The following is a 26727-nucleotide window of genomic DNA, read 5'->3' as shown; positions in this document are numbered from 1 at the left end:
CAGTAAAGTACAGTAAGAGTACAGTACACATGATGGGCAAAATCCCCAGATGTCCATAATAATTCAAATGTGGCCTCTGTAGGCACCAGATACCCTAACTAATTACCCAAGACCCATTTGTGGCTTCTCTGCTTACCCCTAGCATCTGTTTCTGGGGCATTATCAGCACATAAATCCAAATGGATACATCACATCTGAGCCCTGTGGCTCAAGATCTGAGATTCAGAAGACCCCTTTTCACGGGGTGCGATCAAGCGCAAGCCTGGCACAGCGCATGGTGCTTTTAATCCCCAATGCCGTGTGTTTTTCCTTACTCATCCGCCCTGTTAGTCACGCAGCGTGCCCTTTCCGTAAACTCTCTCAGCTCTCTGTGAGACCTGTCTCGTGGAATCAGCGGATGAGCTCCTGCACCCCACCCTCAGTGAGCAGCCCTGAAGACAGCTGCACACAAACCAACTGCTAACCCCTGTTATTACTGAAGTTTATTAATTTAGCTGACATTTTTCTCCAAAGGGATCTTACAGCATTAAGGTTACAATTATTTACCCATTTATACAGCTGGGTACATTTTACCACATCAATTTAGGGTAAGTGCCTTGCTCAAGGGTATTACAGTTGAAGGTGAAAACTGAACCTGCAACCTTTGAATCCATAGGCAGTAGCTTTTAAGCACTACACTACCAGCTACCCCAGCTCATTATGACTTATTATTCAGCCATATTATTATTACTACTTCTACTATTACTAATAATAATAATTATTATTATTAGTAGTAGGGGGTGTGGTGGCGCAGTGGGTTGGACCGGGTCCTGCTTTTCGGGGGGTCTGGGGTTCGAGTCCCGCTTGGGGTGCCTTTCGGCGGACTGGTGTCCTGTCCTGGGTGTGTCCTCTCCCCCTCTGGCCTTTGCCCTGCGTTACTGGGTAGGCTCCAGTTCCCCGTGACCCCGTATGGGACAAGCGGTTCTGAAAATGTGTGTGTATTATTAGTAATATGGTCAAATAATAAAAAATTATGATTATATTCATTTAGCTGAGGCTTTTCTCCAAGGCGACATATAATGTCAAGTTTTGCATACTAAGCGACTTACAATTATTTACCCATTTACACATCAGGGTAATTTTTACTGTATCAATTCAGTGCAAGTACCTTGGTCAACAGACCTACAGCAGGTCCTCCGATGATACTTTATTCAAGCTGCAGGAGCAGTGCTTTAAAAGAGAAAAAAGTTGGCATTAAAAAGGGAAACTTGGCTGGTGGTCTTTGAGCTTTGCAGTATTTCAGGGATTTATTTCATTTCTGAAAGGTCGGCAAAATGTTCGTTTATTTTTTATTATGTTTCGGATAACATAAAATTATAGGAATTAATCACAGGCCTTGGAAATGGGGCTATAGCCCCATAACAGTGACCCCTTTATGAAGCATATTCAGCAAGAGGATGGAGCACAGATGGCATGGCATGCGGAAAGCAACTTGAGGCATTCAGGGGCCAGTCAAATTTGTGGGCCTTGATCATGGAAATGAGGGAACTAGACATTCCCTAGAAAAAAAAAAAAAAAAAAACTGTGCCCTTAAAAAATGACCCTGAATTCATTGCTGATTTGCCACTTCAACCCAAAGCAAAGGCAAATCAGTTATTACTGAGGGGCTCAGGGGAAACGAAAGCCCATTATGCGAGCTGAGAGGCTGAGACGACCGTGGTCAACAATCGCTTTTCGGGGATCTGCGTGGCGCTCGGGCCTGAGAAGCATGAGCTTTGGGAGGGGGAGCTTTGGGGTGAGGCGGCACTACCACTTTTTCACCGCAACACAGCTGTCCACACAGAATAGCACCCGACGGGGCCATTTACCATAAACACAAAAGGCCCAGTAACATCTAGGCATCTTAAAACACATGGGGAAGCGCTCGAGCGCGCTTTCGAAAACAACTCTTAAAATTACCCTCCTGGGACATGGACACTCGCTCATTACACACAATACCTGCGTCCCGAAACTGGAGCAAGCCTTAACTGAGCTCAACGTCTTCTAGGAGGTGACCGAAATATTTACATATCTATAAAGACCTCATTCTCAGTATGATTTTGCAAAGTTTCCGTGAACCTCCCAGCTCCCCCTCCCCCCGTAAGCTGCCAGGAAAAATGGAGAGCAGTTATCCGAGGTGGTGCTCGGTGGTCAGAATGCCTGCTAATAACCTGGTCATGTGAGACCATCTGCAAGCGTGATGTTTAAACGCACCCCTTAAGGATCAGTCCCGACCCTTGGCAATCTGGTCACTTCAGAGCGCAGCACACAACTTAAAAATACAGCAGCATGGCAACTCATAAACTAAAAATGTGCAGAACTCCAAATTCCCTCTAAAATATGTGTTTCATATATATTCGTTTAGCTGACACTTTTCTCAAAATTGACTTACAAGTTACTTAAATTATTTACCCATCGATGTACAGTATTAGGATTTCAAGGGAGTAATTCAAGGTAAGAACCTTGTTCAAGCGTACAGAAGGAAGTGGGATTCAAACCCGGGTCCTTCCAGTATAAAGCCAGGGGATCTAAAGATGACACCACCTGCAGCATCAGCTCCAGTACTTGAACCATTTCCTCCCATGCACCAGTGCAACAGTAATTTTGTTTCCATTAAATCAAAGATCCTAAATTTTATTTTGTAATATGGGACTTACACTGCAACTTAATTAAAGGGCAAGATATTAACTAAGACATTAAGTATTAACGAAAGGAAAACATTCAAGAACTGTAGGGAGGTAATAAAAGCAAAAGAAAAGGAGCGAGCTGGTAACATGGTGGGTAGAATTGCTGCCTTTGGAGCAGAAGGTTGTAGGTTTGAATCCCACCTCTAGCTGTAGGACTCTTGATTATAATACTTACTCTAAAAAATTACCCAGCTATATAAGTTGCTCAAGAGAAAAGTGCTGGATGGAAAAAATATGAATGCCTTCTTGCACTCACAGCTCAAAGAATGTGTTTTCTAGAGAAAAGGGGACAGGAAAGACATTCTTACGTGTTAAATGAGAGGCCAACATGGATATGGATCAGAGAGAAATGGCAGCAGTGGAACAGTTGTTCTCCAGTTCCTCCCTTGTCTCTAAGATAAGCACACAGAGGCTGTGCGCATCTCCATGATGAAGCGAAAACCAGTTTCCTACTTCTGTCTGCACGGGTCACCAAGATTACAGTTTCTGACTAAGTGCTCACATGCTGCACCAGCACCTATGTGGAAAAACAGGGTTCGGCAAGTAGATGATCCCTCTGGGAGGTTATAAAACATGACTTGTTAAAACAGGGTGGTTGCTCTGTCCAGAACAAGAGCTGCTGCTGAGTGGATCAGAACAAGCAACTGTGACAGTTCCTTTCAGTGATATCATTCATGTTTATTAATTTAGCAGAGTATTTTCTCCAAAATGACGATTATTAAGTAGTGTTTCGTGTTACAGTGCGAGATACACTACAGTAAAATACGTACATGGGTGGCATGGTGGCACAGTGAGTAGTGCTGCTTTCTCACAGCGCCTGGGTGGTGCGAGAGGACAGGGGTTCGATCCCCGCTCAGTCTGTGTGGACTTTGCATGTTCTCCCCATGTCTCTGTGGGTTTCCTCTGGGTGCTCTGGTTTCCTCTCACAGTCCAAAGACATGCTATTTAGGTAGACTAGTGACTCTAAGTCACTCATAGTGTGTGAGTGACAGAGAGAGTGTGTTCCACTGATGTATGGATGAGCGACCCAGTGTAAGTAGTGTATCCAGCAGTGTAAGTCACCTTGCTGAATAAGGTGTGTGGCCTGATAACACTACATAGAGTTCATTGGAAGCTGCTACCAACTGTGCCACCCAGCCATCCGCATCACAGGCAGCAGGTTGCATAGTGGTTAAGAAGACCGTTTTGTAAAACAAAGGCTGCCAAAGAGAGTTGCGGAAAAGGTTCTGCTGTTGTATCCTAGAGCATTGCACTTTACAGTATTTATTCCCTCAAAATGTCCATCTTTATAAAGATGTGCAGTTCTGTTTTTAATACTCACTCAGCTAATGCTTATTTCTGTTATATAAACATTTACTTAACATATGCTATTTTTTCCTTTAACAATTTGAGGTAAGAACCTTTCTCAAAGGTACTGCAGTAGGAATGGTATTCGTGTCATCAGCCTTGAGATTGTAAGGTGGTGCCTTAACCACATACAACCCACTGACCCTAAGACAACACATTTTATTTACGCTTTTTTCACCATTTATGTAAAATTATTACTGTAAATTATTTAATATAGAAGACATAACCGAGGTGCAGCAGGTTTGGCCAGTGTCTGCTGTGTGGCGGGCCCAGGGTTCGAGTCCTGCTTAGGGTGCCTTGCGATGGACTGGTGTCCCGTCCTGGTTGTGTCCCCGCCCCCTTCAGCCTTGCACACTGTGTTTCCGGGATAGGCTCCAGCTTGCCACGACCCCGCTCGGGATAAGCGGTTGTTGCCATTGGTTGGTTGGTTAACATAGCCAAGCAAATAAATAAGTAAATGCTCATAACAATATCACCTTGTAACATTTCCTAATACAAGGCTTGCAGAAACTAACACAAACTTGCCATCTCCCCACAGGATATTTGAACAAGTGTTGCAAGTGCCCACAAAAATCTCCGTGAACTTGGCCGCCTGCCTACTTCACGTCAAGCCCAAGGTTCAAAGCCGTCTTGGATACGCTGGCAATCGCAGGCCGTAACACGGAAACCCAGAAGTGCGGGCCAGACCTGGACAAGGTGCACAATCGACCGTCAACAGCAATGTGGGCCAGGGCAACACAACGTCACCCACCGACTTCACCTTATGATGCAAACCCCCAGCCCCCTCCACATGGCATTAGTGCCGTTTCAGTTATTTCACTATATTATAATGTGAAATCAAACATTGTAGTGATTGCTGAAACAGAACAACACGGCTTCAGTGGATTAATACATAATTTGGAGCTTTGCCACTTGTGTGGTCTTACGGGTCTGCGGTCCTTCTATCGTGATCCGTGCCAGTGGTGGTGGAGTGAAAATGGTTTAAAACAAAAATTTTTAAGTTTAGACCAAAACAAGGTGCTTGGAGAATATTAACACATTATAAGGAGATGAGAAATCTGTCGGATAATTGCAACAACGGAAAATATACCGGATGAACATGTCAAGGCAGAAGACGCGCCCCACTTAATGAGCAGTAATACTAAGCAAGTATATGTGCGGAGGAAAGCGAGAAGACCTGCGGAGACCAACAAAGGCGAGACGCAGAGTTAAGTTCTCAGTCGCCTTGTTTGCACAGCCAGTCAGCGAGAGGCTGGAGCACAGGAATGCTTTTGTCCCAGGAGCCGTGCATAGCTCAGCAACAAAGCCAATGATCTCGGCATCAACTCCTCCGTGGCCCAGCTGTGCTCGTGCACCACGGCCACGCCGCTGTGGCACACTGCGTAGCCTTAATGGATGTGTTAGTGAAAGCACACGCACTCGCACACACACACTGATTCAAAATGCAACCATTATTCAAGACAAAAAAAAAAAAAGAATATGACTTGGGACAGTAGTGCTGCATCACAAGGCTGAAAGTGCTTTCTTCAATGATCTGCTGAACCTCAGATTTCTGACCATGATGTTTAACTAAGAAAACACAACTTATGTTCTCCTTTAAGGTCAAATCATTCAGCTTATATGAATGTGTGAATCTTTAAAAAAAGAAAAAAAAAAAAAAAGGTTTCTGGTATTTGGTGAAGAACCATAACATATCCTAAATATGAATAATGAATATAATAATGAATATGAATTATGTTCATATTCATCATGCATGAACATCATGCATGCCCTGCACGCCATATCTGCTGGTTAGTTCCTTCCAGTGAACTAGTTAGTGACACAGACAGCGGCATGAACGCAGTCACAGAAAAGATTAACTTAAGGAACATGATGTAGAACAGATCAGCTGCAATGAAAACACGGAGCATGCGGTCTTTTAGGAAACATTACTTTTTGATCATCAATAACTTGTATCTGTCACTTCTGTCCCCCATCGCATCGAGTGCAGTCCCTTTGATTTCAGCGCCGTCTTACCTGGCCAGCAGCGCGAGCGCGTGGCTTAAGTCATCTTTCCGCGATCCGCGACTCGACGACCAGCCGCTGCCTTACCCCCGCCCCCCAGCCGCGACCCCTCGCGAGCGCAATCGGACCGTCCGTCCGGCGCACCGCTGCGCGTCTCGTGCGGTGCGGCTCATGCGTGAGACCAGCTGAGCGCGAGCAGCGGACCGCAAACCGAAACACCTTCGGTAACAATATCCGCACGCAGCCGAACCATTTGTGTCGGACAGAGGGGGAGAGAGGTAAAACTCCCACGCTTTCCTACAGCAGACGGGTGCTTTTTAAAACTTGTCGGAACTGTGCGATTTGATTATTGAAAAAAAAAAATCCATTAAGTTACAATGCCACGCAAATAAAGCTGGAAAATAAACCGCATGACATTTCACAATCGACGACACACCCCCACCCTTTCACACACTGTATTCTGTCCCAGAGGACTTTAAAGTGGAGCAAAATTACAGTGTTGTACTGGACGAGGACTGAACCAACTCCGTTACAGTACTTTAAAGTGTAGTCGACCTACGGTTTGGGGACAGACCCGATCCCTCATACAGTACTTTAAAGTGGAGTAGACCTGCAGTTTGGGGACAGAACCCCCAGTACTGTAAAGTGGAGTAGACCTGCAGTTTGGGGACAGAACCAATCCCCATACAGTACTGCAAAGTGGAGTAGACCTGCAGTCTGGGGACAGAACCAATCCCCATACAGTACTGTAAAGTGGAGTAGACCTGCAGTTTGGGGACAGAACCAATCCTCGTACACAGTACTGTAAAGTGGAGTAGACCTGCAGTTTGGGGACAGAACCCCCAGTACTGTAAAGTGGAGTAGACCTGCAGTTTGGGGAAAGAACCAATCCCCATACAGTACTGTAAAGTGGAGTAGACCTGCAGTTTGGGGACAGAACCAATCCCCATACAGTACTGTAAAGTGGAGTAGACCCGCAGTTTGGGGACAGAACCAATCCCCAAAACCAGTACTTAAAGTTTAAAGACTTTTTAAAAAGTATTTTTATTACATAATTACACAGACATTTTAAAAAAACAGCTGTAGGAAGAGTATAACTGTTTTTACACAGTGATAATATATATTCCATTGTATTATGATCTATTTTACCTTAATTAGTGACTTAATGCAACTACATCTCTTTATGCAAAACTAATCAATAAGTCAAACTGTAAATGAATGAAGGTATTTATAACATAAAACATTTATCAGGTATACAAAGACAGACTTGTAGCATTTTGCCGTGCAGTTTCAAAACTTCATGAGTGGCTGAAATGTGGCTGAGAGGAATTTTCCCCATTTCCACACCACTTCCCAGCCTGGAAAACCACATGGCTACTTGCCTAAGTAATTTAATCAGTAGGCGAAAATTGTATTAAGACATCACTGACAGTTTCCTTGGATACAGAAAGAAAAATATAAATATTTGATGTATCGCCCTTGAAACCAAAAATTGAGTTCTGCATTTACAGTTTTGCAACCTAGAGAAAGAGGAACTAAATACTCAGCCTTGTAACAATATAAATAACCAAATATCAATTCAATATTTCAGTCACAGTCTGGTGTAGTTGTAAATTTTGGCATTTCATACTTTAAGTTATAAAAAAAGGGATATAAATCAAGTATACATTGTTATAAATGTTATTTACTACATCATTTATTTCAGCATCTAAGTATGGGTGGAACCAAGAAACACCCATTTTTACCAAAGCAGTTATGAATATGAGATCATTGATATGATCATTGCTTTTTTTGAGGTGTTTGACATTTTATGACAAATTTAAGGCATACATCCTTTTTGTACAGTCAGGCAATTTTTCTATCATACATGTCTCAAACTGCACTACACAAATCTACTTCTCCATTAGTTGAGATGATGTGGGTGCTTCATGTAAACAGTATAAAGAAGCAAACTCTCAAATCTAGATTGCTACCCAGGAGAGCCTTACCTTAGTAAACCAATGTTCCAAATTACTGTGCACTTCAAGGGTTATGAACAGCATGTACCCTAAATGGATCTATGGTGCAGAGATGTTTAGAGACTGCTGTTAAAACATAATGCATTATTAAATACTACATGTGAAGTGTTGAAGAGATAGTCAATAGCTATATAAATACACATTTTCCATACAAAATAGAGTATTATACAGAAGCAGTTTGTGAAATAAGTTGATGCGTGTATTAAAAAGGTTAAAGACCTTACTGACATTAATGCAAATAAATAAGGTTTTTCCCTCTTGTAATTATATTTACAACAGTGAAATGTTATTTAACACAATCACCCAGCATCTCTACAGTAATTTTTTCCTTTGATTTATTTTACAGTAAAGAAATACACCTATACATGTTCTGGCAGAAACCTACAGTAAATACATTCCAGTCTTCAGAAAAATTTGAAATTTGCAGGCTAGTCAACAACCCCACCTACTGTCTTGATTCCCAAAAACATCAGAACATACACTTTTCAATTTTTTCCCAACACAAAAAAATGACAGTGCTATCTTCCCTCACATTCGTAAAAAAAAGGAAAATAAAACAAGCTTATTCATGAAGGCGGAACTCAAGGGATTCGCTCGAAGATGAGCACAGTGACAGCGTTGCCTGTCTTGCCACCAAACTGGAAGCGGGGTGTTGGCAGCTCTTCATGGAACCTGAACCCTGCAGAGAAGTGGTCAAAGGAGGTTCAAAAGGTGATGCCACCTGACCTTATGGAATCTGGTGTTCCACAGCCCTACAAAACCACATCGCAATTTATAGTCTGTCCAAATGTAATGTGTTTTCAAGTCATAGGAAACATCTTACCAACTGCTATTTTTGCAGTTTATGGAAGGTTTCCAAAGTGATTTAAAATAACTGTCATCTAAGTGAATTAATATCAACAACAACGACAATAATAATCAAGGTTAAGCACTGGGGGTCCTGCTCAGATTTTTAATCACCAATCATCCTGCCATCCCATAACCTTGTGCTACCCACAAAGCTGCTCACCATGGCTGAATATGTTCAACAGCTGCTCCTTGGTCCAGTTGCATGAGGTGATGACAAAGAGTCCCCCGACTCGAAGAGCACCTCGTAGAGCGGTTGTGTAACGTGCCTCGCAGTCTGCTGCGCCATCTGCATTCAGGGTGATGGCATCAAATGTGCCCTTGTCGATGCACAAGTTGAAACCGCTGAACTCATCCGGACAGCTGAGGAAGTCCATCTCCTGCAATTGCACCGTCAAAGAGGAAAAGAAGTGACTTACAGTGGAGAAAAATAAAGATGAGGAAAAAATAATTGCTCTGTGGGCCTCGATTCACTTTACTGATAAGGCAAAGTGCAAGGCAGTAAAGGGCATTTCATCAACAAACTGTTCATGAGTACTACAGGTGCAGGCCAAAATTATATTATTACAACAATCACAGCCAGCACACTATATTGATTATATAAAGTTGCTCCTTAAAATAATACCCTGTGGTGGGTATTATCAAGGGTTTCATGCTTAAAATGAATATACACAGGGATTACACATCAGATCTGTTAGGCACAAACTGTATTTAAACATACAGACATTATAAACACTGTAGTATTTAAAGATTTTTATAGTACTGTAACTCATTTTTATAACATAAAAAAACTTGGAACTGGTGTGAAAATGTTCTTACATTTCAGCCCACCTGTCATAACTATTCCTTGCTGTACTGCATGGCCACTTGCAACATTTTCAGGAGTGATAGTGGGAAGCACTCTCTCCTGTGACCGTTCTGTGCATAATTTCAACGAAATTTCAACTTTTTTTTTTTCCAAATGAGATTTCAATACTGTTTCATGAAACAAGGCTGTCATTGTTTATGTCTCATTTATGATCGCCAGTATGTTGGAAAGAAACATTTGCATGGCTGTATGTCTGGGGCTTTTCAAAGTTGCTGCCTTAAGGGAAAACCTTGTCATCTGAAACCAGACTTCTTCCTTGCTGACCCTTTGCCACATCCCTGCTGCTCCCAGTGAAGGGGCCTTTCATGGTACCATACATGGTATTATACACTGTAAAAAGAGCTCTGAAAGGCAGTGACAATTTCACGTCATAAAACAAGTTATGAAAAAAGTATTGTGCTTTGCTGCTGTATTATTTGAACTATTTTCAGTAAGCAGGCATCCTATCTAGGGTGCATCTACTCTTGCTCCATATAAACACACAACTGCAGTCCTCTTTAGAAAAGTGATTAGCGATAAAGGACAGATGGTTATATAACAGACCATTTTTCATCAGTTTTGATGTTTTGAATGACCATGTATGATTCACTCACGCTTAGACTGTGAGTAGGGCCACCAGGAGGGTGCACAAGGCAGTCCTTGGCCAGGGGAAGGGGCAAAATGCAGCGCACTGGTGACTGGGCCAGTGGCCAAACCAGGGTCAATATTGACTTCTCCGCCATGCCACCTGCCAAGCCAAGACATCTGATCTGCCGCTGGCGTGGGACAAGCACTGACAAACAGGAGTGCTTGGGCCGTGAGTGCACACACAGTGCAGACTAAGTATGCGGCCAAGCGCGTGAGTAAGAAACACATACAAAGGCAACGAAGAAAGTGGTCTGTTTCTTTGTCTCCTCCTTTTTTTTTTTTTAAAGAAAGCCTAACCCTTATTACTTTTAGCACCTCCCTGGTACTCCCTTCCACAGGCCAGAGATTCCTAAGGGCTGTGAGCCCAGGGCCAGATGGCACAAACTGCTGAAAACTCAGCTGTGTCACTGGTCACTTAGAGTCCTTCAGGCAGAGAGTTAAAAAATCCTATGTTCGGTCTTGCCTGAATACATTTACAGTGAGTCTCTTTCCCATTGTCAGGTTAAAGAAACCGGGTATTTCTCAGAAATACAAAACTAAATTAGTAAGTAATGTACTAATAACCAATAAAATAGCGTGGATTATTACTGCAGCCTGCAGTGCCTTTTGCCTTATACCACTTTTTGCATACAACTTATAAATTATTTGCAAACATAGCAGTTTAAATCTTAAGACTTCTCGAACTCTTCTGAAAGACAACAAATATTTAATATTTTATTGTATTGGGTCGGGGGGCAGTGCGTGGTGATGCAGCGGGCCTGGCCTGTGCCTGCTCTCTGGTGGGTCTGGGTTCGAGTCTCGTTTGGGGTGCCTTGTGACAGACTGGCGTCCCGTCCTGGGTGTATCCCCTCCCCCCCGGCCCTATGCCCTGCGCTGGCAGGTTAGGGTTCGGCTCGCCGCGACCCCACTCAGGACAAGCGGTTTCAGTCTGTGTGTGTCTGTTATTGTATTAGTTATCATATTTCAGCATTTCAAGTTATTTAAATTTCCACAACCCCCAAATAATGAAACATAGCTATCTATCAATTTGGTATATTAATTCTAATTTATAATATTTGTATATAAATGTCATGTCTGCCTTTGGAGAATGGATTCAACTAATAAATCAAGGTAATGACTGTTTACTCAGACAATACAGAGCAATAGCGCCCCTAACAGGTAACCTGTAGAACTGCATCATTTGCTTCAGCTTGAGTGCCGTTCTTGAACTCCATCTGTAACTGTAGTGGACTCAGTAGTGGTGAATGATACGGACAAATTATATATTTGCAGTACACAGGTACATGGCTCTTTTTCCATTCACCATAAGGAAAATATCCTACCTTAACCCTTATACCAGATAGGCCTTCTTTCTCCAGTATGCACTTTGCAAGCTCTACGGAAGCTGCAGAATAATCTATCCCTGTGAGATTCGTGAATCCATGTTCAGCCTGTAAAGAATTACAAATACAAAAAACTAAATGAGGGCTACTACAGAAACACATAATCCATATTACCACATTGTACATGTTAACTTCCAGCAACAATGCATTACAATTATAATCTAAACACTCACAGCACAAAATATCCCTTGCAGACAGCTGAAGGACAAATTAAATAGTTGCTTAAGTGATGCTTTCATAAGGGAAAAAAAACTGTTTAGGTTTTCCGGTCTGTTTACACAGCTGCCTATTTTATTGGAGAAGTTCTGGGTAAATATCTTGGTCAAGGAAACTATGTGAGCAGCCGAGAGTGGAGCTTGAACCATCAATATTCCGGTTACAAGTCCATACCCTTAAGTGCTGCATGACCTTCTGTGTCTGATTCCATTGTTCATCTTTATTTCCGGAGAGCACAGCATCCTGGTTCTCCTAACTCCACTTATAGCTAACAATGAAGAGACAAATGGAAGTTGAAAAAGTGGCCTGTATGAAACAAAAAGTATGTGAATCTGCATTTATTCATTTTGCTGACATTTTCCTCCAGTGACTTACAATGTCAAGATAGTTATAATTATTTACCCATTTATACAGCTAGGTAATTTTACTAGAGCAATGTAGGGAAACAACCTTACTCAAAAGTACTAGGGCTAGAGGTGGGATTCAAACCTGCAGCTTTTGGGTCCAAAGGCAGCAGCTCTAACTACTATGCTACATCACATCATACACAGATCTGAGTTAAGATTCAAACCCATGTCCATAGTGCCAGCCCAAGAAATATGAGGTACAATTATTTATTTAGCAGACACTTTTCTCCAAAGTGACTTCTAATGAACTCTACATAGTGTTATCAGCCCACACACCTTGTTCACCAAGGTGACTTACACTGCTAGATACACTACTTACAACAGATCACTCATCCATAGAGCTATGGAACACACTCTCTCTCTGTGTCACTCACACACTATGGGGGAACCTGAACAGCATGTTTTTGGACTGTGGGAGGAAAGTGAAGCACCCAGAGGAAACCCACACAGGCATGGGGAGAACATGCAAACTCCACACACACTGAGCGGGGATCAAACCCACGACCTCCCACACCACCCAGGCACTGTGAGACAGCAGTGCTACTCGCTGTGCCACCATGCCACCCATAACTCTGACACTGTATGTGATGTAATGCACTGTGGTGGGAAAGCTCATCAATCAGATTACAACCCGAATATTGACAACCTCTTACTAAAACATCATGAGATGGTGATAGACTCGAAGAGTGGTGTTAAGTGCTGGATTCAGCCGGCGGAGCACTTTGGGGGTCTGGTTTCAGTCCAACAGTTTGATCCGCCCCGGATGACTACCCGTCTCACCACAGTGCCCAAATATCACTTAGAAGGGCAACTTAAACAGATCTATTGGCACCTCTGCGGTTATTAAAGATTAAGACAGTCTGCTTTAGATTCCAAGGCTGTTACCAGGGAGCCATGTTAAATACACACCAGTCTGATGAGGAAGAGCCCGTTCCCGGTTCCGATGTCCAGCACAGCAGAATCTGTGGGGATGCTCTTCTTGTCCAGCCACCTGAGCACACGAGCCATGCTCTCCTCGCCAAACCTGTGGCAACATTTACATTTATTCATTTAGCTGAAACTTTTCTCCCAAGCAACTTGCAATGTAAAGCTACCTATAATTATTTACCCATTTATATAGGTTAATTTAGGGGAAGCACCTTACTCAAGGGTACTCAAGAAGTAGGTAGGATTCAGACCTGTGACCTTTAGATCTAATGGCGGCAGCTCTACCCACACCACAATCACTTGCCCAAAATAACACAGTCACATTTCAGTCATGTCAGTCATTCCCTTTCCGTATTCTTGTTCAATTCAGGGACATGGCTGTCCAGACCCTACCCCAGAAGCACAGGATAAATATAAGCACAAGGCTAAGTAGGAGGGGGTCGTGGGGGCGGGTCCTGCTCTCTGGCAGGTCTGGGGTTCGAGTCCTGCGTGGGGTGCCTTGTGATGGACTGGCGTCCCGTCCTAGGTGTGTCCCCGCTCCCTCCAGCCTCACGCCCTGTGTTGCCGGGTTAGACTCCGGCTTGCCGTGACCCTGCTTGGGCCAAGCGGTTTCAGCCAATGTGTGTGTGTGGGCTAAGTAAGATACCCTACCAGAATGCACTCCAGCCACTGCAGACTTTCACACCCACATTTTCTTTAATTAAGCTGACACTATTCTCCAAAGTGACTTATAATGTGAAGCTACTTTAGTTATTTACTTATTTATACAGCTGGGTAATTTTTACTGGAACAGTTCATGGTAAGTACCTTGAACAAGGGTACTATAGCAGAAGGTGGGATTTCAACTTGGGTACTTCACATGCAAAAGAGCCAGCTGGTGATGCTTTTAATTCCATTCTATTAAGCAGTTCTACTTTTGTGTGCTTTTCATCATCCTTTCCGAAGTCACTCCACTCTACTGTAGTAATGTATGCGCTGATCAACTGATTTATTGATTTATTTATGGGACAGCTGGTAGTGTAGTGGTTACAGCTACTGCCTTTGGATCCAAAGGTCGCAGGTTCAATCCCCACCGTTGGCTGTATTATACTTCAGCAAGGTACTTACCCTAAAATTGCTCCAGTAAAGTTATCCAGCAGTATAAATGGGTAAATAGTTGTAAGCTTGTAAAAACTATATCCTTAACATTGTAAGTTGCTTTGGAGAAAAGGGTTAGCTAAATGAAGAAATTTATTTATATGTTTTACCATATCTCACCAACATCCCCAATGTCTCTGAAGGTATCCAGCTCTCTCTGGTAAGCATCATCCCAACTGTAGCATCAGAGAGAAGGCTGTTTTTAGACAGACAAACACACAGATACAAACACTACTGAAATAAAGTACTTGTTTACTTACAATCATGAACAAGAACAAAATATCTCTGACTTTTTGACACTAAACTTGTGAATCCTTGTATTAAATGATCAGGAGATGAAACCTTGTGACTAATTTCCAGTACAGCGCAGTCTCCTTAAGAGTATTGGACCTAGCTAGGCAGACTTTTTACATGGGAAAACTGATAATTATTTATATTTTTGAATCCTAAAACGAATTTTGGAAATAAAATGTTTTTTTTTTTATTATTTTTTTGGAAACTCTCAACACACCCTAGGCAGAGACACCATGGCTTCCCAGCATTCTGTTCTCTCGTCATGATTAACCCTCGCAACTGCCAAGTGCAAAATACTTTTTCAACGTTTTTGGTTACATTTACATTAATTTATTTTCGTTTCTTCTTTATTTTTATGAGTAATGACATGCTATTTCTCATTAAAAAGTTTATTAGGCTGTAACGGCGCAGAGGAGGGCCACTGTATTGTAAATACTAGTTGGGTGGTGTCAATTTCTGTACGTGATCCTGTGTTCCTTTCTGATTGGCTGTCACGTTAATTATGCTTAGTCTCCCACTGGGACATTCGGGGGGGGGGTTCGAGGGTTCCATGGGAAACACTACAACAATCTACGTATTTCTGAGTGCAAACTCCGGTCTTGTATCATACGCGATTAGGCTTATGGTGTCGCAACGGGTAGCGTGCTGATGCCTCATCGACCCCCCGATCGGATCCGGTTCAGTCCGTATAGAGTCGCGTGCTCTCCCTTTCCCCGTGAGATACCGCGTGACAACATATGATGACAGTGAAAGTGTGTGTTTAGATGCAATACTGTCGACTAGCATCCTAGGATGAACCTGCGTAGCCCCTCCGGGGGATAGGTCCCGGACCACCGCTACCCAGGATAGCGGTTACTGTTATTGAGTGAACCGCGTTGCGGTTGTGCAGTTTTTTTTCCGGCTGCGTCCACGTGCAGTGAGTGACTGACTGCCCCTCCTCCCGAACGAACCGTACCCGAGATTCCGGCTACGGATTCCACATAGTTAATCCATATTTTACTTACTACTCTTTCGTCCCTAGCTGTGAAGGTGAGAAGTCTTCCTGTAAGCGCGCATCTTGTCCAGGTTTGGACATGTCTACACTGCTTTAGAACTCCCCAGAGTCCATGCTGATGGGAGCTGAAGTCACAGGAAGTTGTCCATGCATGGTCCATGCCATGGCATCAAGTAGATGTTTCAATCTCTGTGAAACACAAAAATGCAGTGAGTTATCCATTTAAGTTTCCCAAATATAAAACATTATTAAGTTTATTAAATAATTAAATATTGCATTGTGAAGCATACATTTTTGTCGCTGTTTTACCTTCCGTATTTAAAAAAAAAAAGAAAAAAAAAACCTGCATTTCCCAGAATGCATTGAACCGTACAGGAAGTTGTGACACAGAGCGTCTGTGACACCGCGGGAGGTTGTGGGATAGGTGGGGTTGCTTCCATTATGGCGGCTTCCATTTCGGGATATACTTTCAGTTCTGTCTGTTATCACAGCGCGAACAGCAACTCCGATCATGTAAGTACTTCCAGCGACGGTCGAATTAAGAAACACTGTGCTGAACTGCTGCATTTTTCTGATTAGTTTTTTGAAATGTAGCTTTAAATGTGGAGTATAGGTCCTGAGTATCAGAGTCAGAGAGACAGAGTCAGTCACAGTCACTCACTCCCGGCCTCAATAAATTTACAAAAGGTTGAATAATTTTCCTTCATTTGTAATTTTTTTTTTTTTTTTTTTTTTTTTTTTTTTACAAAATTTTAACCGTCATTTCATGTATAGATTATAGTGTTTAAGTAGTATCTTTTATAATTCAAATAATAATAAGCGAAATTTATTTATAGTGGTTAGTGAGGAGCTTGCAGGAACCTTCTCCACACAAATATAAGTTTTCCTGTTTTTTAATATTTGCTAATGCATTACTTTGGTATGTCAGAGTGAGTATGGTGCTTTCGTTTGTAATTATATTAGACAAGTCTGTGATATTTTTTGATCTTTCAGGATATGACTGACTCCCCCACTTTCTTCCCAAAAAGCAAAGTTTCCTTTTTCATTTTTGCAAATATCATGATCATGATGTATTAACCAAACTACAACTTTATTTTTTGCTTTTTTCATGTACACTTAATAAAGATCAGTACATAAAATGTGCTGTATTTGCTGTCAGAGTATTGCTTAGAAATAACTTGTACTTTTGTTTTGAAGCACTTTTTTTGATACTTTTTTGTTACCCTTTCTAATGTGTTTAGGTATTTAGAATACTGAAAATGATTTTAATCCAGTCACCTGAGTTCTTGTGAAAAGCTGTTTAAGTGATTAAGTTCCTTTAAATTTCAGCTAATTTGCATAAACCAAGAAGTTATACAGACTGTTGACTACATTCCTTTAGAGCATCCAGGATATCCTCATTGTGAGGTGATGGAAGTTTAAAGTCTGAAGGTTTTATATTTTATGTATGGCATGTGTACCATAGAGGTGATATAGCCAAACATTGATACTGTATCTATCAAGATGTTGTAACAATTTTCTTTGGGAGGGTTTTATGCTCCTGTCATCTTTATTGTTTCCACTGCCGTGGCCTCTATGGATGTTAAATGTTGTTCTGTTGAGTCCAAGGCAGCAGCTCTGTGGTCTGCATCACATAAAACATCTGCAACATTATTTCACAAAGTGTGCTTTGGAGGCAGACATATTTATTTGAAATGCTTTCAGTTCTAGGTAAATATATTGCTAAAGTATGCTGCATCTAGAGTGGGGGTTCTAAACCCAAATTCATGGCCCTGATCACGTTGCAACCCACTACCTCCAAATTTAAGATGACCGACGAACACAACCGTGTCCACAATCTTAGACGTTTTTCTAGATGAAAACGGGTCTGCTTTTGACAAGGGAGATGCTGACTGAAGGAGGTCACACTGAGATTTGAACTTGGGTATCTTGATTCATAGTCCACAGTACTTATCATTACACCATGAAACTCCACGATACTTCCAACTCAAATGTGTAGCACCTGTTTTTCTGTCATAGTTCTTTCATGGGTAACGGGTACCATAGTGCTTAGAACTGCTGCCTTTGGACCCAAAGATCGCAGATTTGTGTCTCACTTCCAGCTGTAGTACCCTTGAACAAGATACTTACCCTGAATTGGTGGACGTAGTGGACGTAGCATAGATGTGTAGAATGCTCCTTGTTTATAACCACAGACCTCTGATATGATTTTCTACAAAAGAGTGTCTTGTCCACAATGACTTTCATTCCCAATGCTTAAGATGGGCAGATAGACAGGAATTAATGATTTGGACTTGTAACATGAAGGTTGCTATTTCACGTCCCAGAAGTGAGACACCAGTCCTGCATGGTTCCAGTAAAACATCCACTTGTATAAAAGTTTCAATTTTTCACATAAATAAGTTATCTTAAACATTAAATGACTGGTCACTGATACAGTTATGCTTACTGCTGCAGTAAAAATGACTCGGCCCTATAAACCGGTAAATCATGGTGAGAATCAGAACGAGCTTTATTGCCAAGTATGTTCGCACATACAAGGAATTTGTCTTGGTGACAGGAACTACCACAGCACAGACAGAATGACAGTGACAAGACACAGATGAGAAGATAGAGTATGTGAGCAAGGGATAAAAAATATTTAAAAAATATAAAGTACCCAATATACAAAAATAGTACAAAAATAGTCGCTAGATACAAATGCAAGGGAGTGTAAGAGAAATGTGATAAATAGTTATAAATATAAATAGCATTATGTATTGCACGGTTTACTCTCTAGGGGAGAGATTTAGGTGTTCATGAAGTAGATGGCCTGAGGAAAGAAACTTTTCTTATGCCTGGCTGTCCTGGTGCACAGTGCTCTGTAGCGCCGGCCAGATGGCAAGGGTTCGAAGAGGAAGTGGCCTGGATGTGAGGGGTCTAGAATGATTTTGCTTGCCCTTTTACTGACTCTGGACGAGTGCAGTTCTTGGAGAGCTGGGGGGGATGTGCCGATGATTCTTCCAGCAGTCCAAACTATCCGCTGCAGTCTTCTGATGTCTGACTTCGTAGCTGAGCCGAACCAGACAGTTATAGAGGTGCAGAGGACGGACTCAATGACTGCAGAGTAGAATTGCAGCAGTAGCTCCTGTGGCAGGTTGAACTTCCTCAGCTGACGAAGGAAGTACAACCTCTGCTGGGCCTTCTTCACAATGGAGTCTATGTGGGGCTCCCACTTCAGGTCCTGTGAGATGGTGGTGCCCAGGAACCTGAATGACTCCATTGTTGCCACAGTGCTGTTCATGATGGTGAATGGGGATAATGCTGAGGTGTTTCTCCTGAAGTCTACGATCATCTCCACTGTTTTGAGCGTGTTCAGCTCCAGGTTGTTATGACTGCACCAGACAGCCAGCTCTTGGACCTCCTGTCTATAGGCAGACTCGTCGCCATTCCGGATGAGGCCGGTGGCTTAACATTGTAAGTTGCTTTAGAGAAAAGTGGGAATTAAATAAAAACATATGTAAATATAAAGGAGCCATTGCACTGGCTTCCTTTATTATTCCTGATGTGTTCAGACTCCTTGCTTGGAGAATCTCTGTTGATGAGCTGCACTAAAGGCATATCAGTGTAATGAGATACTGTGAAGAGGTTTCCCTTTTCCCTCTCGTAACTTGTAGATAAACTGTAGGTTAGCATGATACACAGTCTTATTTTAACATTTTCAGTAAGTCTGCTGTACACAGAAGACCTTGTACAGTACAGAGTGCAAGTTCATTGTCGTGGAGACCAAATTCTCAAGTAACTTTGATTTAATGCTTTGAAACCTTATGTAAATATCTTTTTTTTAAAATCCAGATAATGTTGATTCAACATTGTTTCATGAAATGGTTTATAAAAATGTCCCAGTTCTTAAAACAGCAGTAGAGAAATCTGTCTAAAGATTTTTGGTTTATTATGTGTGTGTGTAGTAATCAGATTTTTAGTGTAAGTTTGGGTAACTTGTACATTTTAATGTTTCTGTAAAGGAACATCACCTAAAAACAAATTTTTGGTCAGCTCTTCTCAGACAGAGGAGTGATGCAGTGTGAGTGACATCTACCTTACAGTCTTATGTTCAAATCATCTGCCATGGCCTGAGAAATATTTGATGATGTGTGTCCCTTATAGGAAATGTTTCTCTGGCAATTATAGGCTATTGGCTTTCAGTGTTTCTTGGTGTTTGCTTCTGTTCAAGTTGTTAAAATCTGTCAACAATATGATTAGACATCTGTCAGCCTTTTAGGAAAATGCATACATTATTAGAAATAGTAGGGTGTTGTTTTATTCAGTTGTAAATGTTAGCGAGTGGTTTTGCTGATTAGAACCAAATAGCATCAGAAATCCTCCGTTTCAAGGTTTATATATTGGGGTTCACTGTAGCCTTTTGTGCTTTTATATGGATCATTAAGTAACTGTTGTTACTTTCTTACAGGAAGGCTTCCTTTTGGGTGAGGTGAGGGAAGAGGAATCCTTCAGTATCAGCGACTCACAGATCAGCAGCACAGAATTCCTTCAAGTAGTAGGTAAGAAATTGGGCTAAGGTGTTTAAAACATAATTGAGGCTAAATTAAATTTAAAAAAGCGATTAATTAATTTTCAAATGGTCATTAACATGGTTTGTTAAAAGATGTGTTTTCTTGAGTTAGCATCTCTAGTGGAGAAGTACATATGTTTCTTTAACAGGGTGTCTTAACCTTTTTGATCTTCTGAAATTGCTTATGAATATTAATTGTTTTGGAGACACAATTCTTATCTGTGTTCATGTTTTCCATAGTATTCCTAATTTAGCTAGTAACTTTGAGATTGAAGTATGCAATACTCAAACCCCTTCAATGCCCAAAGCTACTATGTACAGAAAGAAAAAATGCTGAATTTATGTTTTAACCATGCTTCATATGGTATCTTACAAACATGTATTTTTTTGTCCTCCAGAAGTCCATAACCATGAACCTTGTGCACATTTATTTAGGTAAGATACATATGTAATATAACAACTACTATATTATAAAACTCAACAACCTTTTCTGAGGCTTTTTTTGTTAACCACAAACACTGTATCATAATGAGTCTGGCAGTTTTCTCCTTTGGTGCTGTTTTGATTATTTGGCACATTGCTTTGGTGAATTGTCTTATATATTTTCAAGCTTTAAAAATAAAACTGCTCAGTGAACTATTCTTTGTAATAAATTAAGCCATAGTTTTTGATATGCCTGTAATTTGGAGCCTCAGTTTTGTGCTCATAAACATTTTGGAAGTAATTAAAGAATTAAATTAGCCGTAGCTGGATATCAGACATCCCAGTAATTCAAGGGTAGATTACCAATGTATGAGCTGCGTACAGTGAATAATCAAATTGTGTCCTTTGTTTCAGCTTTTATGATTATACAGGTAAAGTCAGTGAAGGGAATCTCAACCAAATTCTCAAAGACCGAAGAAAAGTAAGTCTTCGTGGTCTCTAGAGATGACCCAGTGGGGTTGGGGGGGGCTCACAGGTCAAAGACTTTCGGTGTTTCTGCTTTACATTATTTTTTTTTTAATACGTGGGATAAATAGCCAGTCAACTTCTGTACAGTAAAACTATGTAAATGAAGCAGAGGAAGTTTCACTGGGGACATTGGAGATTCAGCAGGATAAAACCACATGTGATTCCCTGCAGAATGTCATCGGTTGGTACCGGTTCCGAAGAAACACACAGCAGCAAATGTCGTTCAGGGAGCAAACCATCCACAAGCAGCTGACCCAGATCTTGGGCGTGCCCGACCTCCTCTTCCTCCTCTTCAGCTTCATCTCCACCGCTAACAACTCGACGCACGCACTCGAGTATGTGCTCTTCAGACCCAACAAAAGGTAGCGATAACTGCTGCAGTGCTAAGGTGTGGGGTGACTGTGGACTCCTTTTGTTTTTGTTCAGCTCAGTTTCTGTGTGAAGCTCGGCTTCTCAGTTGTACCAGTTTGGTGCAGTGTCCTGATTTCTCTTTTTCAGCACAGAATTTGTTAGCCAGGAAGATTACTCAATGAGTGGAAGTGCTGCCCTCATTTTTAAATGGGATATTTTTTAATTCAAGCTCAGCAGCAAACACCTATAACATAGAGCTCAGCGGAATATATTTTGGCATTTTTCCTATTGTTTTTTCATGTTTACTATTTATTGCTTATAATAATGAAGGCAAGGCTACACTGCTTTGGGAGGAGGGATTTTTTTCCATTTTAATCCCTATGATTATCAAGCCTGAAATACCTCACACATTAAATGGTACATTGTGTATCCATGTTATTTTGGCTCTTTCTGTGGCCTGTCTAATTTCATCCAAGATCTGTTTGTTGAGCATCCAACCTTTCTATTTGTATTTGGGCATGCATAAAATAGTTTTTATGTAGAATTACTATTATCTGTGTACGATATCTGTTGTCCTCCTCAGCATCTGTTTTTTTCTCAATTTCCACAGTGCAGAAGTACAGCATACAACCTTTTCCTGTTACTCATACTGTGAGCACTGTCAGACACATTAGCAGAGTCCCCAAAGCTTGTCACCTCCAAGGACTCTCAAACCAAGCTTTACTTGTGGTCTGTGCCCCCCGACAGGTACAACCAGAGGGTTTCACTCACCATCCCTAATCTTGGCAATACCAGTCAGCAGGAGTACAAGGTGTCATCCGTACCAAACACTTCGCTGAACTATGCCAAGGTGATAAAGGAGCAAGGGTGAGCAGCCACACGTCTACTGAAAAGACAGCAGTAAAAGTTATTCATTTCTGTTTAGATGCCAGCAAGATTTACAGAAAGCTAAAAATGAGAAAGAGATTGGTTTATTTTGGGTTTTTTTTTTTTTTTTTGTCTTCTGTAGGAGCAGGATATGTGTTCCCAAAAAAGCACATGTGTTGTTGGATGATTTCATAAACAGGTGGCTAAAGTGCAGACATAGGTTATGGAGAATACATTCTACGCTTTATGGATCATGTTCTGCTGCAACCAGTCTCATTGCCCTGTGGTCCTCTGATTGCTTTCACAGTCCCAGCCCTACAGCCTGGTCTCACTGCATGCACATTCTCATCAAAAACTGCTTTGAGGCTTGGGTTCTGTCACTTCTACCTATGTAGAATTGAATAGTATGTTTAGAGTACAAGAATCCTTTTGCTGTAGTTTTATTTGCAGTCACATTTCCACTGGATGTTCACCTTCTCTCATGAAACATTTTATGACTCAAAAGAGTCTCCTTTGTGGGATGTACATGTCTAACTGAGGTTTCTCGGCACTTGCAGGATAATCAGAGCCAGGCATTTTGATTCACAGAAAGGTGTTACCAGCTCACTGCTACTTTGCAGCCTTATAATATAAACATTCCCCAAGTTAAAGTGAAAGTGCACTGCTGACTTGAGAAGTTTGTGTCCAGACCAAATAATTATGACTGGAAAGAAAATTCTCAGGCTAATATGTGACAGTCTAGTTTTAGAAATGTATATGTCTGGTGTAACAAATGTTAATGTTGGTAAAATGACACCCAAAGCCAAGTGTACATTTTCCATTTTAATTGCAGTGAGATAGGTTTCCCAACAACAGGCAGGGATATTTCGAATATTTTTATCTGTGGAGGATACTTCAGAATTATTCCAAAATTTGAATTTTCAAAGTTCAAATTTAAATCAATATAAATGTATGATATAACTTTTGCTTTCTCTGACTTATTCATTGGTACTTAAGGTTGTGTTAAATCCCAAAATAATACAAATTTATTTCACAGTCATGGTGTGTTTTAAAAACCTATTAATGCACACAGTTCTTCATTAAGTTTTAGGGGCATGAAGTTCTTTTGGGAAGGATGATAGAAAACATTTTTGCGATTTTCAGGGGCGTTAAGTGTGAAAGAAGGTTGCACTGTAAAAATAACTTGTTCAAGTAATGTCCTTTGTCCCTTGAAGTATCCAGAGAAAGTAAGGTTAATGCCAGAATTTCTTTCCAGGGCTGAGTTCTTTGACAAGGATGGAGTAATGAAGGATATCAGAACAATCTTCCAAGTTTACAGTGCCCTGCAAGAAAAAGTTCAGGTATATTCTAAATCACTTAGTGGCATACAAACCCATAATTTTATCTTTTCTGCAGTGTGAATAAAAAAGTTAAGATGACTTACTTGCTGGTTATCAGGCAACATGATAGCTCCAGAATTTAATTCCATTTCACTGTTCACTTTGGTAAATCATTAACTGCTTTATTATTTGGTTAGAAGTTATTACTGCTTTCTTTTGGAGAACTTTTGTGAATTTTTGCTATGAAAAGATCTCCAGTAAGTTTTACTGTCACATCTCAATACTGTGGCCTTTGGACACTGTCAGAACTAGTCATTAGTTCCCTTTGAGGTAGTTTCATTGGTCTCAACCACCATAGGCTGTGTGTATTGAGGTGGAGAAGAGTGAACGCATTAAGGAGAAAATCCAGGAGGAAGTGACCCATCTCAAACAGGAAATAGCTCTCAGGAAACGCAAGAGTGCAGAAGAGAAAAGTAAGTCTTTGGTTGCTGTTTTTCCAGTTCAAGTGTGGATTTTTCTTCTGTCTATAGAGGTAGTTGAAACACTTGTTTGAGAATGTGTAGCACTAAAATTAAAAACAGCATTTTGATCTCTTACTCAGGACTTGAGGAACTAGCAGCAGCTGCATCAGCGGAGGTGAGTGTGGCTGTTGTGGAGAACTCGGATCCTTTTCCAGTGTGTGGGCTACACTTGCATAACTCCAATCCAGAGCAAGTAGGCAAGGAGAGACCCGACACCCCAGACATGCCTCTGCCATATTCGGACATGGTCCCCCGCGCTGGGCCTCCAGCAGCACTCCTCCCAAGGCCTCAGGCTGTCGGCTCTCCAGGACGGCCAGCTCAACCCAACCCAACACCAGGGGACGGGTCCAGCTCCAGTGACCTGGAAAGGAGGGCTACGGGCCGGGAGGACGGAGAGTCTGAGGAGGCTGATGGGGAGGATTACAGTGTGTATGACAACCTGGAGAGCGAACCCACAGAGTTGCTCTCTCAGGGTCGGGCTGCATTCCTCAGACCCGATGGTGATGCCCGAGGCTCACAGAACTCCTAGACCTGGCAGAGCTGTGCTCTCCAGTAAAGCTGAAGAGAAAGTCATCCATATGAGTAGAGGAGATGGAGGCATCTCAGCCTTCACAACGAAAGGCGTGTGTCCATGGGCCTCCCGTTTGTTTGTAGGATGTTTTGTTTTGTCACGGTTTTGACCTCCATTAGAATGTCCAGATTACTAGTGGTCATTCTCAGAGACAGTTTTCCTTGGTGAAATGAGAATGTTGAAAAAGAAATTACATGTTATACTGGAGAAGTCTTGAGATGGTGGAGGAAACCTGCAATGTGTACATGTGTGGTATACGGTTGGTCAATACCAAGGAAACTACTATCAGGTGAGGTCACTGAGTTGTACCATTACCTCTTGCACTATTCTTGCCTTGTTTTAACATTTATTTAAAGGTGAAAGGGAAATGCATTTTCTGAGGCCTTTAAAAAGTTAACATAGTGTCATAAAACAATATTTTGTTTTTACTGTCTAATCATGAAAATTAAATGTATGTATGTATATATGTATATACATATATATTGCATTAGGTTGCACGTCTGACACTTGACTAAGGACTGTCATTAGATTTTATTCCTTTAACAGTCATATAGTATTATTGAATGTGTGGCTGCCTGAGTCTTTAACAAAGTAAATTCAGATGAAAGTTCCACTCTGCTGCAATAAAGGGTGCTTATTTTATTTTTATTACTAGGAAATAACATGGTGGTGCTTACCATGGTACATTGTAAATTTTTCTTTTTGTTTTTTTTTTTTTTTTGCAAATTTATCACTCGTTTTATGCTCTTTGCTGCAATTTCCTTATTGTACTTTGCCAGTCCGGTTTAGTTGTGCCAAAAACTAGTTAGCTTTTACCATTTTCAGCAGCACAGGCTGCCTAGTGGCCCTTGCTGGGATTTGCAGAAACAAGGTCTGTGTAGCTTGCTGGCAGGAAGCTAGGCAGCAGTCTGTCCATATGCTGCGATTTAATGCTTAAAAAGAAAGTAATAGCCCTGCTTGTATTAGCACTTTTGCTTACTCTCGTTTACTACTACTGACATGGATGGTATTGGTGTGAAAGGGATACTTTTGAACTCTGAGGCAGGCTGGTGATGGGGGCTTTCAATAGTATAGTATAAAAAAAGAAAAACTTTGATGGCTTAAGTGGAGACTAGTATTCAAGCAAGTGACTCCAAATGACATATTATTACAGTTTTGGTGCCTTTGTGTTTTTATAGTTATCACCAAATTCTGGAAATGGATGGTCAGCCACAAAGGAAAAGATTTGTTGTGGCGTGAGGTGCCAAGACAACAGTAAGGGATTTAGTGAAGAAAAAACAGACTGGTGGGTGCTGAATGTACATGACCATGTGCACCAACCAAGTGAAAAGCATACTTTATTAATACGTACAGTCTACGTCTATACAGTCTATAGATACTGGTCAGCTACTTGAGTACAAAAACGGTAGTTGAAGTGGGGGGGGGGGGGAAATGAACAGCTTTACTTCATTAAACATTTAAAACAATACAATGTCTTGAACTTTCCATTTCTTCTGTTTCATGATATTCTGGAAGTCTTACATTTTAGTAATGGTGAACAACTTACTGTTAAAGCAGTATATATATAGATCAGATAGACACTTGGTCTTGAGATACAGTTCAAGCGATCAAGTAATCCTACGATGAATAATCAGTGTCTTTCATGTGTGGAAACTGAAAATGTTTTTTTTTTTTTTTTTTTTTTTTTTTTTTTTTTTTGAGCAATGCTGTATTTATTTATTTTTTTTCCTCTGGTGTTACTCTAAATGGCAGAATGATGATTGTGTGTGTGTGGATGCTCTTGGGGCTCCTGCTTTATCAAAAAAAAGCACAAAGTCTCTCCC

The 26727-nt window shown here is 41.3% G+C and overlaps 3 protein-coding genes across 4 annotated transcripts in view; 1 reads left to right on the top strand and 2 right to left on the bottom strand.

Moving 5' to 3' along the window:
* Positions 1-6267, bottom strand: part of LOC108932888 (protein FAM53B-like) — a 30389-nt gene extending 24122 nt beyond the window's left edge. For both annotated transcript variants that reach the window (XM_018749589.2, XM_018749590.2), the window contains exon 1: positions 6069-6267. The gene's annotated coding sequence lies outside the window, so the exon portion shown is untranslated. The remainder of the gene's footprint in view (positions 1-6068) is intronic.
* A 1077-nt stretch (positions 6268-7344) lies between these two features.
* On the bottom strand, positions 7345-15911 carry eef1akmt2 (EEF1A lysine methyltransferase 2). The gene is made up of 6 exons (XM_018749389.2): positions 15783-15911; positions 14595-14660; positions 13330-13444; positions 11738-11845; positions 9084-9300; positions 7345-8753 (listed from the first exon to the last, which is right to left on the bottom strand). Exons 1-6 carry the CDS (start codon positions 15851-15853, stop codon positions 8656-8658), a joined length of 675 nt encoding a protein of 224 aa, XP_018604905.1. The 5' UTR covers positions 15854-15911; the 3' UTR covers positions 7345-8655.
* Positions 15912-16179: 268 nt separating this feature from the next.
* On the top strand, positions 16180-25134 carry abraxas2 (abraxas 2, BRISC complex subunit). The gene is made up of 9 exons (XM_018749397.2): positions 16180-16285; positions 20223-20313; positions 20723-20759; positions 21162-21228; positions 21447-21637; positions 22374-22493; positions 23749-23833; positions 24171-24285; positions 24414-25134. The coding sequence occupies exons 1-9, from the start codon at positions 16214-16216 to the stop codon at positions 24860-24862; spliced, it is 1227 nt and encodes a 408-aa protein (XP_018604913.1). The 5' UTR covers positions 16180-16213; the 3' UTR covers positions 24863-25134.
* Positions 25135-26727: the final 1593 nt, after the last annotated feature.

This window comes from Scleropages formosus, chromosome 4, assembly GCF_900964775.1.
Source record: "Scleropages formosus chromosome 4, fSclFor1.1, whole genome shotgun sequence".
NCBI lineage: Eukaryota > Metazoa > Chordata > Actinopteri > Osteoglossiformes > Osteoglossidae > Scleropages > Scleropages formosus.
This window is presented reverse-complemented; position numbering and strand designations above follow the sequence as displayed.